At 40.0% G+C, this 14,070-nt stretch overlaps 1 protein-coding gene across 1 annotated transcript in view; it reads right to left on the reverse strand.

The window, feature by feature from the left end:
• The window catches only part of slc35f1 (solute carrier family 35 member F1), a 491,079-nt gene extending 477,778 nt beyond the window's left edge, over positions 1-13,301 (reverse strand). Inside the window, exon 1 of the mRNA XM_070884460.1 lies at positions 13,019-13,301. Coding sequence (XP_070740561.1) covers positions 13,019-13,125 — 107 coding nt within the window. The 5' untranslated portion in view covers positions 13,126-13,301. The remainder of the gene's footprint in view (positions 1-13,018) is intronic.
• Between the last annotated feature and the right edge of the window lie 769 nt (positions 13,302-14,070).

The following is a 14,070-nucleotide window of genomic DNA, read 5'->3' on the forward strand; positions in this document are numbered from 1 at the left end:
AAACATGCCTATTTTCCCAATAGACAGCAAAGTTGGTCAAATGTGCTGACATACTCTTCTCTGTCAACAATTGTTCCTACTTGATTTCAATCCAATAAGCAGTCCATCTAAATTTCTTCACACGCATGATTACATGATATAAGGATTGTCATTTGTAGTCTTGCAAATGCAGGCAAACAAATCCTCATTTGTTACTTGACCAGAAATGAAGCATGGCTTCAAGTATCTGAAAGCAATTCAAACTTTGAACATTTGTGACCACTGATGCAAGAAAATCTTCTCTTGTTTCTGTAGATGATGCACCTTACTGCACCATCTGTCATAATTGTTCTTTTTTTTTAATTATTTATTTCTGTCTGTGTGAACTATAAGGGCATTTTGGGGCTATGCCCTTGGGAAATGGATTGATACCATCCAAAACTCAGTTTTACTGAGGATCATTGACAACTGTCACGGGGGAGCCTTTCATCCCATCTGTCTGGGCTAAATTCAACTCCATCTCCCAGAGGAGACAGTATCAGTGAGCCGCAGTTCTTTCCTCACCAACTCCCTGCTGCCCCCCCCCCCCCCACACACACACACACACACTCGCTCCCACCTCCTCCATGTCTTTATTTCGTAAGTATGATTTCTGCAGTGGCAATTGCTAAATATATATGTCTGCGTGTTTTTTTCACATGTTGACAATAATATGTGCATTAAACCAATCTCCATTAAGCTATTTCTAAGCTCATCTCACGTCAGGTCAATTCCTGCATCACCAAGTGCAAATGTATTTTTCAAAGGTGTTGTTTTGTTATTTGAACATTCGGGTGGTGATGGCTACCAGTGATTCTGTAGGAACTTGCTTCATACTTTGCTAAAAAAGGATAGTACAGAAAAGTTAGCAAATGGTAGGATGGGAGAAAATAAGGAAAATAAATGGGAAAATGTTGCTAAATTAATTTTAGGGGGGGAAATTCATCCATTTACCACTGACTCAATTATCAGATGCAGTTCAAACAAATATTTATTTTGTTAGCTTCTGTGAAATCCTGTACATCCAACAAATACATGAATTAGAATGCCTAATGAAAGAAAAACTTCAGTGATTTTATCAAAACAGCTAACATTGTGCCTTTCACAAATCAAAATGTTACGTTGCTTTATGCAATGTTTATCAGGATAAAATGGACTCCCAATTAAAATGAGTAAAACAGTGACAGTGGACAGTTTTACATTCTGTTTGACAAGGTACTTAGCAGATTAATGACCTGCATGAGCTATCCAGTTATTTTTATGTTGTCGGAGAGTAGTTTGACCAGGTTTGGTGATGTAATCAATTACATCAATCATTTTGCAGTTCAATTACCTATAAAATAGCCACTTCCAGTGTGGAGTAGGGCATTACTGTCCGAGTAAAATGATTGATTGATTTATTATTTTACATTCAAGATAGCAAAGGACTAAAGGTCAACTCAAATAATATACTTTTTAAGGTTGTGTATCTGAAGTTTTTCCTTACTACAAGACAATATTAAATTGCGGGGATGGGGAATTTTGCGGTAATCACAGTGAAGATTGTCAGTATTGGAGACGGGAACATTTTTCTATCCAATATCGTTACAAGCACTCCGAGATCAGGTATAGTATGGATTAGATGCAGGGTAAATGCCTCTCTATACCTATGCATTTGGGCCCTCTGTAAATTAGATTACAATTTAGTATCGATCTCTGCCAAGTTGCATGAGGGCAGATTTTCTTGTTCCTTTGCCTGTGCGAACTGGATGGAAAATTGGGTGGGCTCCCTTATATGTTTGTGAATCTCCCATGCAGGTTTCCTCTATGCACTGTGCACAAGCAGTCCAATACACCCAGGCACAGAAAGGGGAGAATCTGCCCCATGTAGTTTTGAGATATTAACTCACAGCTATCGTTGGGATTAAGGTCAGACTACCGAAATTAATTTTAGGCCAGAACCTTATTACCAACAGAGAGAGAAAACATTAACTCCATCATTATGAGCTGGATTTAAACTTATCTTCAAAAGTTGAAATATCAAGAAACTCACCACACCACTCAGAACTAATATCTTACATAAGTAAAGTCAAAGGCAAGAAAAGGCTGTTTATTCCATTGAAGCTCATCCCTCTAGCATCCTGAACTTCCCAACTCAGCATTCAACTGCTTTTTGAATGAGCCTAATGTTTTCTCTCTCCAGCAGATTATTCAAAACATTTGTATCTCTTTTTGATTTCAAACCACACTGTGCAATATCTAACAGATGCATTAACAAATTTGTATAAAATCACTCTGCTCACTATTTCAACAAAAACTTTAAACCGTTTAAAATAAATGGGTTTATCTCTTTGTTACAACCAGGGACAAAGGAATGTCATACAGACACATTAATGCATTTGTTATTGATACTGCACAATGTAATTTTATGTCCTAAGCATTCTTTATAATATCTATCTCAATGTCATTTTCACAAACCTAAATTAGGTCCTCTGATCATAATTTCTAAGCTCACTTTGAAGTATTATGGACTAAACGTATCTGTACCATTTCACCATCTCTTTCTAGACTGTAGAAGTTGAGTTTCTTAAAGCTTTACTCATAGCTCATTCCTTTTATATTTGGGATCAGCCTTGTTGCTCTTCTAAGTACCCGTTCCAAAGCCTGCAGGTCTTTATGTAGCACGGTAACCACAATTATTCCAAATCTGGTCTGACCTATACTTTGTAAAGCCTTAACATATCCTGTATACATTTGAACTCTTGTTTCAGCTGCATAATCCCAACATTCTATTAGTTTTGGTAATTGTTTTGCCATATTTTAAAGACAATGAAAATACCCTACTACTTCCAGTGCTAAGTCTACCTGTGTTTATGTAATTACATTCATTATATACTTATTATGCAATTTTTTGCAACCATTATCACATTAATTCTCTCCCTATTTTAGTATTATTAGTCAGCATAACACCAGCCAGCTCTACCCATAACCTCCCTCAGTCTGACAGGATACTTAACGTGGAACTTTCTCAAAAGCGGTCCTGTCCTAAAGCTTTTGACTCTTTGCTGGATTAAGGTTACATGGGCACTGGTACTTTGCCCCAGTGAACATCATTCATGTGTGATTTTTGACAATGAGTGTCAGTAGGTTATTGAACCAAGGGGGTACAGGATGACAATAGACCCGATCTTGTCATTACTTAGTGTTGACACACGCACACTTCCAGAAGTGCTTGCCGATTTTCCCTTCGCTAACCCAGTGGCACTAAGGTCAACTGCCTCAGCGGCGATCAAGTAACTCATCCCAGACAGGAGATTGAACCTGGGTTCTTCCCATTTTGGCTTGAGTCAGTTTGTACAGCCCCAGGTCAGAAGATTATTGGTTTGAGCCCTCAAGGTTTGGAATCATAAATGAAGTTGACAGTCCAATGGAGTACTGAGGGAATGCTGCATTGCCTAAAGTGGTCATTCTTCAAATGAGACAATAAACCATTGACCTGCTTGTCTGTTCTAGTGGTTCAGATGGAATTTAAAGATTCCACTGTATCATTCAGAGAAAAGCAGAGAGTTCTGCAGGGAGTTTTTCCAATTTCCTGCCAACATTTAACTCTCAACCAATACCTGTAATCTAAAAACAGGTTGACTGGTCATTTGCCTGACTACTGTTTGTAGAACATTGCTGGCACAGAATGACCGCTACATTTCCCCACATAATAACAGCCCCTGCCCTTCAAAAGGTAATTCATCATTTGGTGTACTTTCAGAGACTGTAAAGTACCTTGGGATGTTGTTTTATGATAAAGGCTCTGTATAAATGCAAGTTGTTGCTGTTACTGTTTCATTACAATAAGACAATATATAAATGCAACTATTATTATAATTAATAAAAACAAAACATGCTGGAAATCTCAGCGGGTCAGGCAGCATCTGTGGAGAGAACTGGCCAGTTCTGATGAAGGGTCATCGACCTGAAACATTAACTCTGTTTCTCTGTTAACTCAGACCCATTGAGATTTCCAACATTTTCTGTTTTGATTTCAGATTGCAGCATTCGCAGTATTTTGCTTTTGTATTATTATAATTATTGGTTCTGGTCTGTATGGCTCAGCTATTAACTGGATAAATTAACTTTCAATCTAATACAGTACAAGGCAGAATAATCTACACCATACCCTCTCAAACACAAAGACCTCTTACTTTCACCTCCCCTACATCACCTGCCTCAGTCCAATTGCTGAAGAATCTCTCATCCAAGCATGTGTCACATCCACACTCAAATATTCCATTGCTCTCCTTGCCAACTCCAATCCTCCATGTGCTGTAAACTTCAGCTCATTCGAAACTCCGCTGCCCATATCTTTTCCCACATCAAGTGTCACTAGCCCATCACCTCTGTCCTTGCTGACTTACATTAAGCTCCCAGTACCTCAACCCATCCGTTAAAATTCTCATCCTTGTTTTCAAAGCCCTTCGTGCCTTGCCTTTCCCTGTTTCTGTAATCTCCTCCAGCCCTACAACCCCTCACCAGAACTATTTGTTATTCCGACTCTGGCATTTTGTGCATCCACCCTCTTTTCACTCCACTATTCATGGCGTTGCCTTCCACAATCTAGGCCCCATTCTCTGGAGTTTCCTTCACCTCTCCCTCTTAAAACCCTCCTCTTTGACCAAGCTTTTGGTCACCCCTCCAAATATCTCTTGGTATCTACCTTTGTTTGACTATGCCTCTTTGAAGTACCTTGTGACATTTTTCTCTGTTAAAGGCACTATATAAATGCAAGTTGTTGTGGTTGTCATGGTCACCTGCTGAGCAAATCTGTTGCCAATTTGTTGTTCAGTGAAATGTTAATGATGAAACTTTCCTTGCACAAATTCTCACATTTTGCACCTCACCACCCCCACCCCTCCCTGAAAGCATATTCTAAAAACTGGAAACACATTTCACATTAGGGGTGATACAGTATTATGCTTTCCTTTTATATTGTGGCATGCAAAATTGATGATAATCATGTGAATCAGACTTCTCTCCATCATCGCATTTTCAAACCTAATATTCATAGCAACATAAAGAGGATTCTGATAACTGTGACAAAGACTTTAACTGGACTGAAAAGATAAACCCTCCTCAAAAGTAGCAGAATTAATGGAATTACACAATACTGTGTCACTGTTCATTGAGATATCATGACACTCTTAAATGATCATATAATTAAAATAATATTTAATAATCATCCATCATTTTGGTGACATCGCCTAGTATTCATGGCATTACAGGATCTCATTAGATCCAAGCGTCTGTCCATTTGTAACCGCGGGAAACACAATGAAAGCCAAAACTTAATAGGCGTGTTCTTCATCTGAAGTGGGAAGCGAATGAGGCGGTTCTTTTATGAGGAGCACACATTACTGCAGAGTTACGATAAAAAAAAGACTTGCATCTGTATAGCGCCTTTCACGGCCACCGGAAGTCTCAAAGCGCTTCACAGCCAATGAAGTACTTTTGAAGTGTAGTCACTATTATAATGTGGGAAACTAATAAGGAAGTTAAAATGAGAGGTTAAAATATCTTGTAAAGTCCTGGCTATCATTCTAAGTGACCTTGGATAGACCAGTATGAAGGGGTCGTACCACTTCAGGGCTTGCTTTTTTTTGTCAATGAATTGAGAAAATCCCGAGCATTGTTTCACCGTTGCTTAGCAAAGCTGTGCTCCTTCTGAATTAAATCAGTTTACAAACAAAAAGGGACAGAATATGTGGCTCACTAGGGAACTGCACATCAAATAGAATGCCCGTTGCATTGCAATGAAAATTAATTTCTTCATTCTCATCTTTAAAAAAATATCTTTAAGTGCAGTTTCGGTTCCATGTTGCCTCTCCCGAAACGCCAATCTGGAGCAAGAGAGAGAGCGTAGGACATGCAACAACTTCACAAAAAGAAGCGCCTCTCCCTCCCCTTGTAACTTTCACAATAAAGGTGAAACGGTCTGTCCCCAAAGAGAGATGTGGTGTATTAGAATGCAGATCACATCCTTGGAGCTATTGTTCAGCACGAAAAAAAGGTTCATTCATTAAAACTGCAGCAGATGGCTCTGCAACGGACAGAAAGCAGCATGAAACGGGGCCGCCAGCTGGCAGTCGCTGCACGAGCAGCATTCAACCGCAGCTGCAGGTTTACCGCTCCTTTCACTGACCCGCATTCCTCGCCGTCACATAGCAGGGATCCCCGAATACATTGATCTGTGAGGGAGTTGACTCTGCTGCTCTCCATCACATGCTTTGCTAACTAGGAACTGGCCCACTCCCAGCCTTTGTCTTGTTCTCCCATATCAATAAAAACAAACTAAATAGCACTTCCCTCAAATCAAGGCACCAAGGCAGAATTTCATTTCAGTAAATTACAAGGACAATCTTTTATTGTCACTGAACTATTAGATGGCACTTCAGCAAGCCATTAAAACATTATATTATACATTAAATACATTATCATTGTAAATCTTTGCCGGTTTGATAGTGTCCCCATCAAGGATACATCCTTTAAATGCCAATGACTGCCTTTCAATGGATTTATATTCTACATGTCACTAGTGTAGCTCAGAGCACCACATAAAGAAAAAAATTATGATAAGCTCTCATTGAACTGCTTCACTTTGTGAATCCTGTGTAGTATAACCATCTAGAAATAGCATACAGCATGATGCATGTTTTCAAATCGAAGGCACAGTACTTTGTAACAGAATTAGAATGTAAAGCTGCAGTGGTCCATAATTGTATTTTTCCCACACATTAAGTGTGAACTAACGACGCTTACCTGGTGTTCTCTGCTTCTGACTGTTTTATTTTTATGTTTGCAGAAGGTTGGATATTGGTAACATTATATATATTTTTAAGCTAACCTTTGCCCTTCGCCCCGTGGCTTCCTGCCTGCCACAGAGCTAGGAACCAAGGATAAAGAGCAGTAGTCAGCGGCAAAAGGAGACAAACCACTCATTACTGAAACCGATTTCCAATGCAAGCAATTAAATATCGTAAAAATGAATTGCTGGGGGAGGGAGGCAGGAAACTTTTCTCACAGCTTTTTCTCTTCACCTTTATCTGCATGTGGAAAAATAAATAACGATTCGACAGCTTTACATTTCTGTAAAGAAAGGTCGTTTTTCCTAAATGCTGTGTGAAGCATTCTTCAGATTCTGCCTTTTAGTGTACAGTAGGAACTTGTATAATTCTACCACTTATTTCATGCTCTGATAACTTCACTTAACATAAGTAACAACAGTCTCAATTTGATGCACCATTGTTTAATAATTCTACATTTGATTCCAGTAGAATCCATCCAGCATTGCTTTTAGTTAGGATGGGAAGCAATATGCAACTTTATAAATTACTCAGGGCTTTCAACTTATCTGTTGAATACCCATATTCTAACATAAGCAAACCTCTCAAACCTCTATTATTGTTGAGCACCTCCATATTACTTGTGGAAGGGGAGTGGGCAATGTCAGGGAGAGAGTAGGCATGGTGAAATGAACAGATATAGTGAGAAAACAATAGAGCAATCTTTATGAAATGTTAATAATGAAGTACATTTGCAGTAAACTGAATGTTTCACAGATTACTGGGGGCACTCACATGCACTTTGCATAACAGAATTGGTCACCCTACAGTCTCACAATCCTATCATGTAGTCCCTATTGGTGCAGACACCCTACAATAATACACAGCACGAGTTTTGATCATTAAAAATCTATAACATCATTTAAACTTGACAATAATGAATTGAAAGTCACATGTAAATTGGGTTTTAAATCACTCAAAAAAATGTGGCAAAACCTTGTGCTGCAGGAGTCCCTGGGGCACTTCAAACCCCAATGTACACATGACTTTGAGTTCATGATTGCCACTGTATCCTGTGCTCCATCCTAACTGGAGGTAGAAACAAATTATTTTGACATTTTGAAACTGTCTAAACCTACTACTTCAAAGCTTTTCAAATGGAGTTCAAATTTTGAATGACAGCTAATCATACCAACACTTACAGAATCTCCATGCATTAACTTGTGAAGAGTATGCAATTAACTTCTGGAATTTTTGAGGATGTAACTAGTAGAGTGGACAAGGGAGAAGCAGTGGATGTGGTATATTCGGACTTTCAAAAGGCTTTTGACAAGGTCCAACACAAGAGATTGGTGTGCAAAATTAAAGCACATGGTATTGGGGGTAAAATACTGTCGTGGATAGAGAACCGGTTGGCAGACAGGAAGCAGAGAGTCGGGATAAATGGGTCCTTTTCAAAATGGCAGGCAGTGACTAGTGGAGTGCCGCAGGGCTCAGTGCTGGGACCCCAGCTATTTACAATATACATAAATGATTTGGATGAAGGAATTGAGTGTAATATCTCCAAGTTTGCAGATGACACTAAACTGGGTGGCAGTGTGAGCTGTGAGGGAGATGCTAGGAGGCTGCAGGGTGACTTGGACAGGTTAGGTGATTGGACAAATGCATGACAGATGTAGTATAATGTGGATAAATGTGGGGTTATCCACTTTGGGGGCAAAAACGCAAAGACAGAATATTATCTGAATGGTGGCAGATTAGGAAAAGGGGAGGTGCAACGAGACCTGGGTGTCATGGTTTATCAGTCATTGAAAGTTGGCATGCAGGTACAGCAGGTGGTGAAGAAGGCAAATGATATGTTGGCCTTCATAGCTAGGGGATTTGAGTATAGGAGCAGGGAGGTCTTACTGCAGTTGTACAGGGCCTTATTGAGGCCTCACCTGGAATATTGTGTTCAGTTTTGGTCTCCTAATTTGAGGAAGGACGTTCTTGCTATTGAGGGAGTGCAGCGAAGGTTTACCAGACTGATTCCCGGGATGGTAGGACTGACATATGAGGAGAGACTGGATCAACTGGGTCTTTATACATTGGAGTTTAGAAGGATGAGAGGGGATCTCATAGAAACATATAAGATTCTGACGGGACAGGACAGGTTAGATGCGGGTAGAATGTTCCCGATGTTGGGGAAGTCCAGAACTAGGGGACACAGTTTTAGGATAAGGGGTAGGCCATTTAGGACTGAGATGAGGAGAAACTTCTTCACTCAGAGAATTGTTAACCTGTGGAATTCCCTACCGCAGAGAGTTGTTGAAGACAGTTCTTTGGATATATTCAAGAGGGAGTTAGATATGGCCCTTACGACTAAGGGGATCAAGGGGTATGGAGAGAAAGCAGGAAAGGGATACTGAGGGAATGATCAGCCATGATCTTATTGAATGGTGGTGCAGGCTTGAAGGGCCGAATGGCCTACTCCTGCACCTATTTTCTATGTTTCTACGTTTCTAACAGTCTGCAATCAATGTTCTAACTGAGTAAGCTAGAGATTCTACAGTGGTTTTAAATATGGCCAGTCACATCACCTATATTAATTGCACAGTAATCTAATGGAGAATGGTTCAACAAGACAAATACTGAGAATGTGGTGTGAGATTCCAATACTTTATCTAAAGTGACAACTATTGGTTCAAATTTTATAAATGAGAGCCACAATTTCCCTGCAATATGCTACTTTTCTCAAAGGCATTACAGTGACACTGAAAACTCTTGCAGTCATTTTTCATTGTCATTTTTAGAGATGATTGTAAATACTTTACCACAAAATAATTGTTTTAGATTAACTGCATAGGAAACTCTTAGAAGCTGTTGTTACAGCGGATGTTGTATGCTTTTCCAATCAAGATAATTGAAATGCAATCTGTAAAGACTCTAAATAAAATAATGTCCCTTCCAAGATACAATAAACTTATTATATTTCTTTGGCTGAGCCGCCGACTTGCAAATTTATAACAAGCCTGAATATTTTGCATTGAATTTAGATCAACCTGAAGCAGGGTTCAATTTTGAAATATACAAATGCTTTACCAATTATTTGACCATTGCAGAAGGCATTGTTAATCACAACATGTTTGCTTCCGTTTTATTGACATTAGCTGACAGTATCTGAGACAATAAGGATAAACAAAACCCACTTTGAAAGATTACATTAAAGAACTACAAAGTTAGCAAATTCAATGTGAATTCATATTCATGCTGTTTATTTTTGTATTATCAAGTTACCTCAGTCTTCACACACACTTTCTCACTGACCTACTGCTAAGAAACTAGACTTGATTTAGTAACTTAATAAACACATTTATGCTGTTGCCCTTTTTACATACGTCAGTGATTCTACTATTCTCAGCAGTTTAAAGAATTATATACTATTTGTCTGTTCATTATATTTATGGATTTATTTACCATATTCATGAAAAAATGCAATTAAACTATTGAGTTTCTTGATAGAATACACAACAAGTTAAGCTTGATTTATAAAAGTATTCACTTTCGAAAGAAAGAAGTAAGCCTAATTATGCTCCTTGGTCTTCACACAGAAGGCCACTGAATCTCTGCAAGGAAGCTAAGGCTGCATCAAAGAACGGTGAGGGTGTACAAGTTTTAATATGTTACAAAACAATACGTTAAAAAGACCAAAAAATCTATTGTTCCATCAACACTAAGAAGAATGCTTCCTTCTTAGTATTATCCACTGAACTGTCTATTAAGCTTTCATCCAATTAAGAGCAATTCTTGACTGAGTAGCATGGCCACAGCCACTACTCCCTTTACAGATTGGTAGATCAATCATTTTATACTATCAGTAACTGCATCTCAGTGGTAATAATGCTGTACTACTCAACTGAGAGTCTCAAGTTGAAATCCCAGCCATGATGGGCATTTGCAGCTAAAGCTCCTTTAGAAGGCAAGTTTGCCGGTCTTAGCATGGTTGCCTGAGAAGGAGAGTTGGGAAGGTCCTCCCACACTGCTCAAGTCTGCCTCCTACTGGCTGAACCAGGGAGCAGCATAACATCATCTGTGCAGATATGTTTACAGGCAGAATCCTTTCAACCTTAGAAGATGATGTGAATACAGAGAACTATCCTAGAGGCAAGGGAAAAGAGAACATAGCAAATAAATTACAAGTTGGCATTTTTAATGGAAGGGAAAAAAACAAGATAAATAACCATTTATTCCCACACAAAAGCTCTCCACCTCTTTCTTGACTGCTGAATGCAAACTTCAAAGATTACAGCACCACAGTAATTTCAGCAGATCTGTGTCTCACAAATGTTTATTATACCTCAGTATACAAAATACACTAGCCAACAGGTTTAAGGATGACTTTGATCTCCACTTGACATGTGATTTATTGGGTATTAGAAGCCTTGCTCTCTAAGAATCTTGACCATCAGTGTTGGCAACAGTCCGTTGTAAAGACAAGAATGCTCCCTTTAACTGGGCTAAATTCCTGAAATCATTAATGTTTCTCAGGTGGAGGAGGGGGGGAGGGTCTATTTTTTTCCAGTCAGAGGAATACTTTATTCTTAAAGAATGAGAGCTCCTACTGTCCATCTACTGAACAAGCAGAATGCAGGTTTTTGTAGGATGGACTCTCTGGTTTTGGAAACACATTTAAATGTGAACTCCAGCTCATACCAGTCTACATCCAGTTTGTATTATCACCGGACATTTGGAAAGGAACTGATACAGAGTCATCTTTATGAAACTTACTGAGAAGGGAGCTTAGAACACAGTTCAATGTAAATTAATTATTTAGTGTGCGTGTTTGAATAGAAATGCTTCATTCCAATTTCAATGCCTCTCCATGCTAACTACAGTTAAATGTGAGATGGTCCATTAGAATAATAGGTCAAAGTTATCACCGAGTTTTTCTAAAAAAATAGATAAATTAGAATTGGAGGTAAACTATGGGAAAATGATCAATGAGGTAATGTTGAGGATATAACCATAAAATGGTGCTTTTGGAATAATTCCTGCAATTCTCAGTTATTAATATGTGCTGTAAATGTTAACATAAATGTAATAAGACTCAGCACATCAAATAACTACACCGAACAATGGAGATCTACCATGTACTGCACGATCCATTTGGCATGAGGTAAAATTGTTATTTTTTATGTGGTTTAGACAAACGGATTTAAAAAAATACACCGATGTATGGTGTAAAGGAAATCTAGCTTGGACAGTGGGTGCATCATTGCACGATATTGCGGTTGCAATGACATACTGTGGTATTGTGATGGACTGTGTTATTTGGAATATCGTTGTCATCTACTGTTTCATTGCTTTAGCAGCTTTTGAATTATTTATTTATTTTTGTTTTATGAGCTTTGGACTGACAGGAATACCGAAAAGCAAACTGATGCATTGTAGATTGAGTTCGATTAGATTTTGTTTTCAGAAAGAGAGTACCAAATCACCACTTCACTCGCCCTATCTGCCGGTGCACCCTGACAGAGCAAGAGATCTCAGCGATGAAAGAAAAAAAACAGCTCACAAAGAACATCAGTGATTACTGCCGGCTTCGGGCTTCGCTCCCTCGTAAGACTTGAAGGTGATAGTGGCAGGGGGCTCATTAAAAAGACGCTGGCGTTTCTAACCTCAAAGAAATCCACTGTACAAAGTCCCGACTAATTTGTCATTTAACCCACAAAAGACTGAACTGCACCTCAATTTAATAAATCTAAAGCAGACCTGTGTCAATAAGCCTTTAATCAATGGAAGCATTACCGCTCTAATCACAGGCACATTATTGAGTGGGCTGAAGATACCAAGGACACGCATCTGCTGAAACACTGTTAACCAGCCTGTGCAATTTAAATACAGAGCGATGCAACAGGATAATCAAGGAATGCGAGTACATAGTACGCGTCTCTTCACATCACGGTTGCTCTAACTGCTGTGCAATGTTGTAAAATAAAACTGAGGGTGGGGTGGATTGAAAAGACGATCTCCACAATATGAACAGGAGATAACTTTTTCCCCTTCTAGTGACGATGGGAACCCGATACAGCAGCTGTTGAGCTTGAGTCTGACCACCTACATCGTTTACTGCGGGCTCTTTGAGACAGATTTTGGGGGGTGGGAGGTCCGCTCCTGCTGGTCGGGGTGGGGTGGGGGGTGCGGTCTCTTACCTTGTGAATACTTTCCTTATCCTCTGCAGCAGGGTAGGCGATGCGGTGATGGCTTCGGCTGGGATGTTCTCGATGGTAGCAACATGATTGCGCTGCTCGGGGATCATTGCTGGATTAAAATGCAGGGAGCATCCTGCACCGTGGGGACCGATGGTGGGGAACCGGTTACAGGGAGTCCGCCCGCGCCCTCTACCCCGCCGAGCTGCTGCCGCTTCGATTCCAGCAGCGGATTGAGACAGAGATGCGGGGCAGAGTGTCTGAGGCTGAGCAGCGAACACCTGCTCTGGGTGAGCTGGGGTTCCCATTCTCTCCGGCAGGGGGAGAAGCGGGCTCTCCATCCGCCTCGTCCACTCACACCTGGGACTTGTAGTCCATTTCTGCTCAGCTGTCAGTTTCAGCCGCACCCCTCCACCAAACCACACCTCCCAACAAAACGGAAACCCTCGCTCCCAGCAGCTTCTTTTCAAATTCCGCCCCACTTTATTTCAACTGTGCAAATGGGAACAGTAGCATAGTGCTTATGTTACTGGATTAATTTATCCTGGACTAATGGTCTGGAGACATGCCGTTCATAATCCCACCATGGTAGCTGGGGAATTTAAATGTAGTTAATTAAATAAATCTGGAATAAAAAGCTAGTATCAGTAATGGTGACCAAAAAAACACTTTTAACAGCTCTACCTCACTATCACTTCTCTCGACCCCTCCACAGTCTCTAAATTGTCAGACTGCTTGTCCCACATCCAGCTCTGGATGAGCAGAAATGTTCTCCAATTGCATATTGGGAATACCAAAGCCATTGTTTTCGGACCCAGTCACAAACTCCATTCCCTAACCCCTGACTCCATCCCTCTCCCCAACTTCTGCCTGAGGCTGAACCAGACTCTCCGCAAATTTCGTGTCATATTTGACCCTGATATGAGCTTTCGACCACATATCCGCAGCATAACTAAGACCACCTATTTCCACCTCCGTAACATCGCAATCTCTGCCCGTGCCTCAGCTCATCCACTGCTGAAGCCATCATCCATGCCTTTGTTACCTCTATTCCA

This window comes from Pristiophorus japonicus, chromosome 7 (genome assembly GCF_044704955.1).
Source record: "Pristiophorus japonicus isolate sPriJap1 chromosome 7, sPriJap1.hap1, whole genome shotgun sequence".
In the NCBI taxonomy this organism is placed as follows: domain Eukaryota; kingdom Metazoa; phylum Chordata; class Chondrichthyes; family Pristiophoridae; genus Pristiophorus; species Pristiophorus japonicus.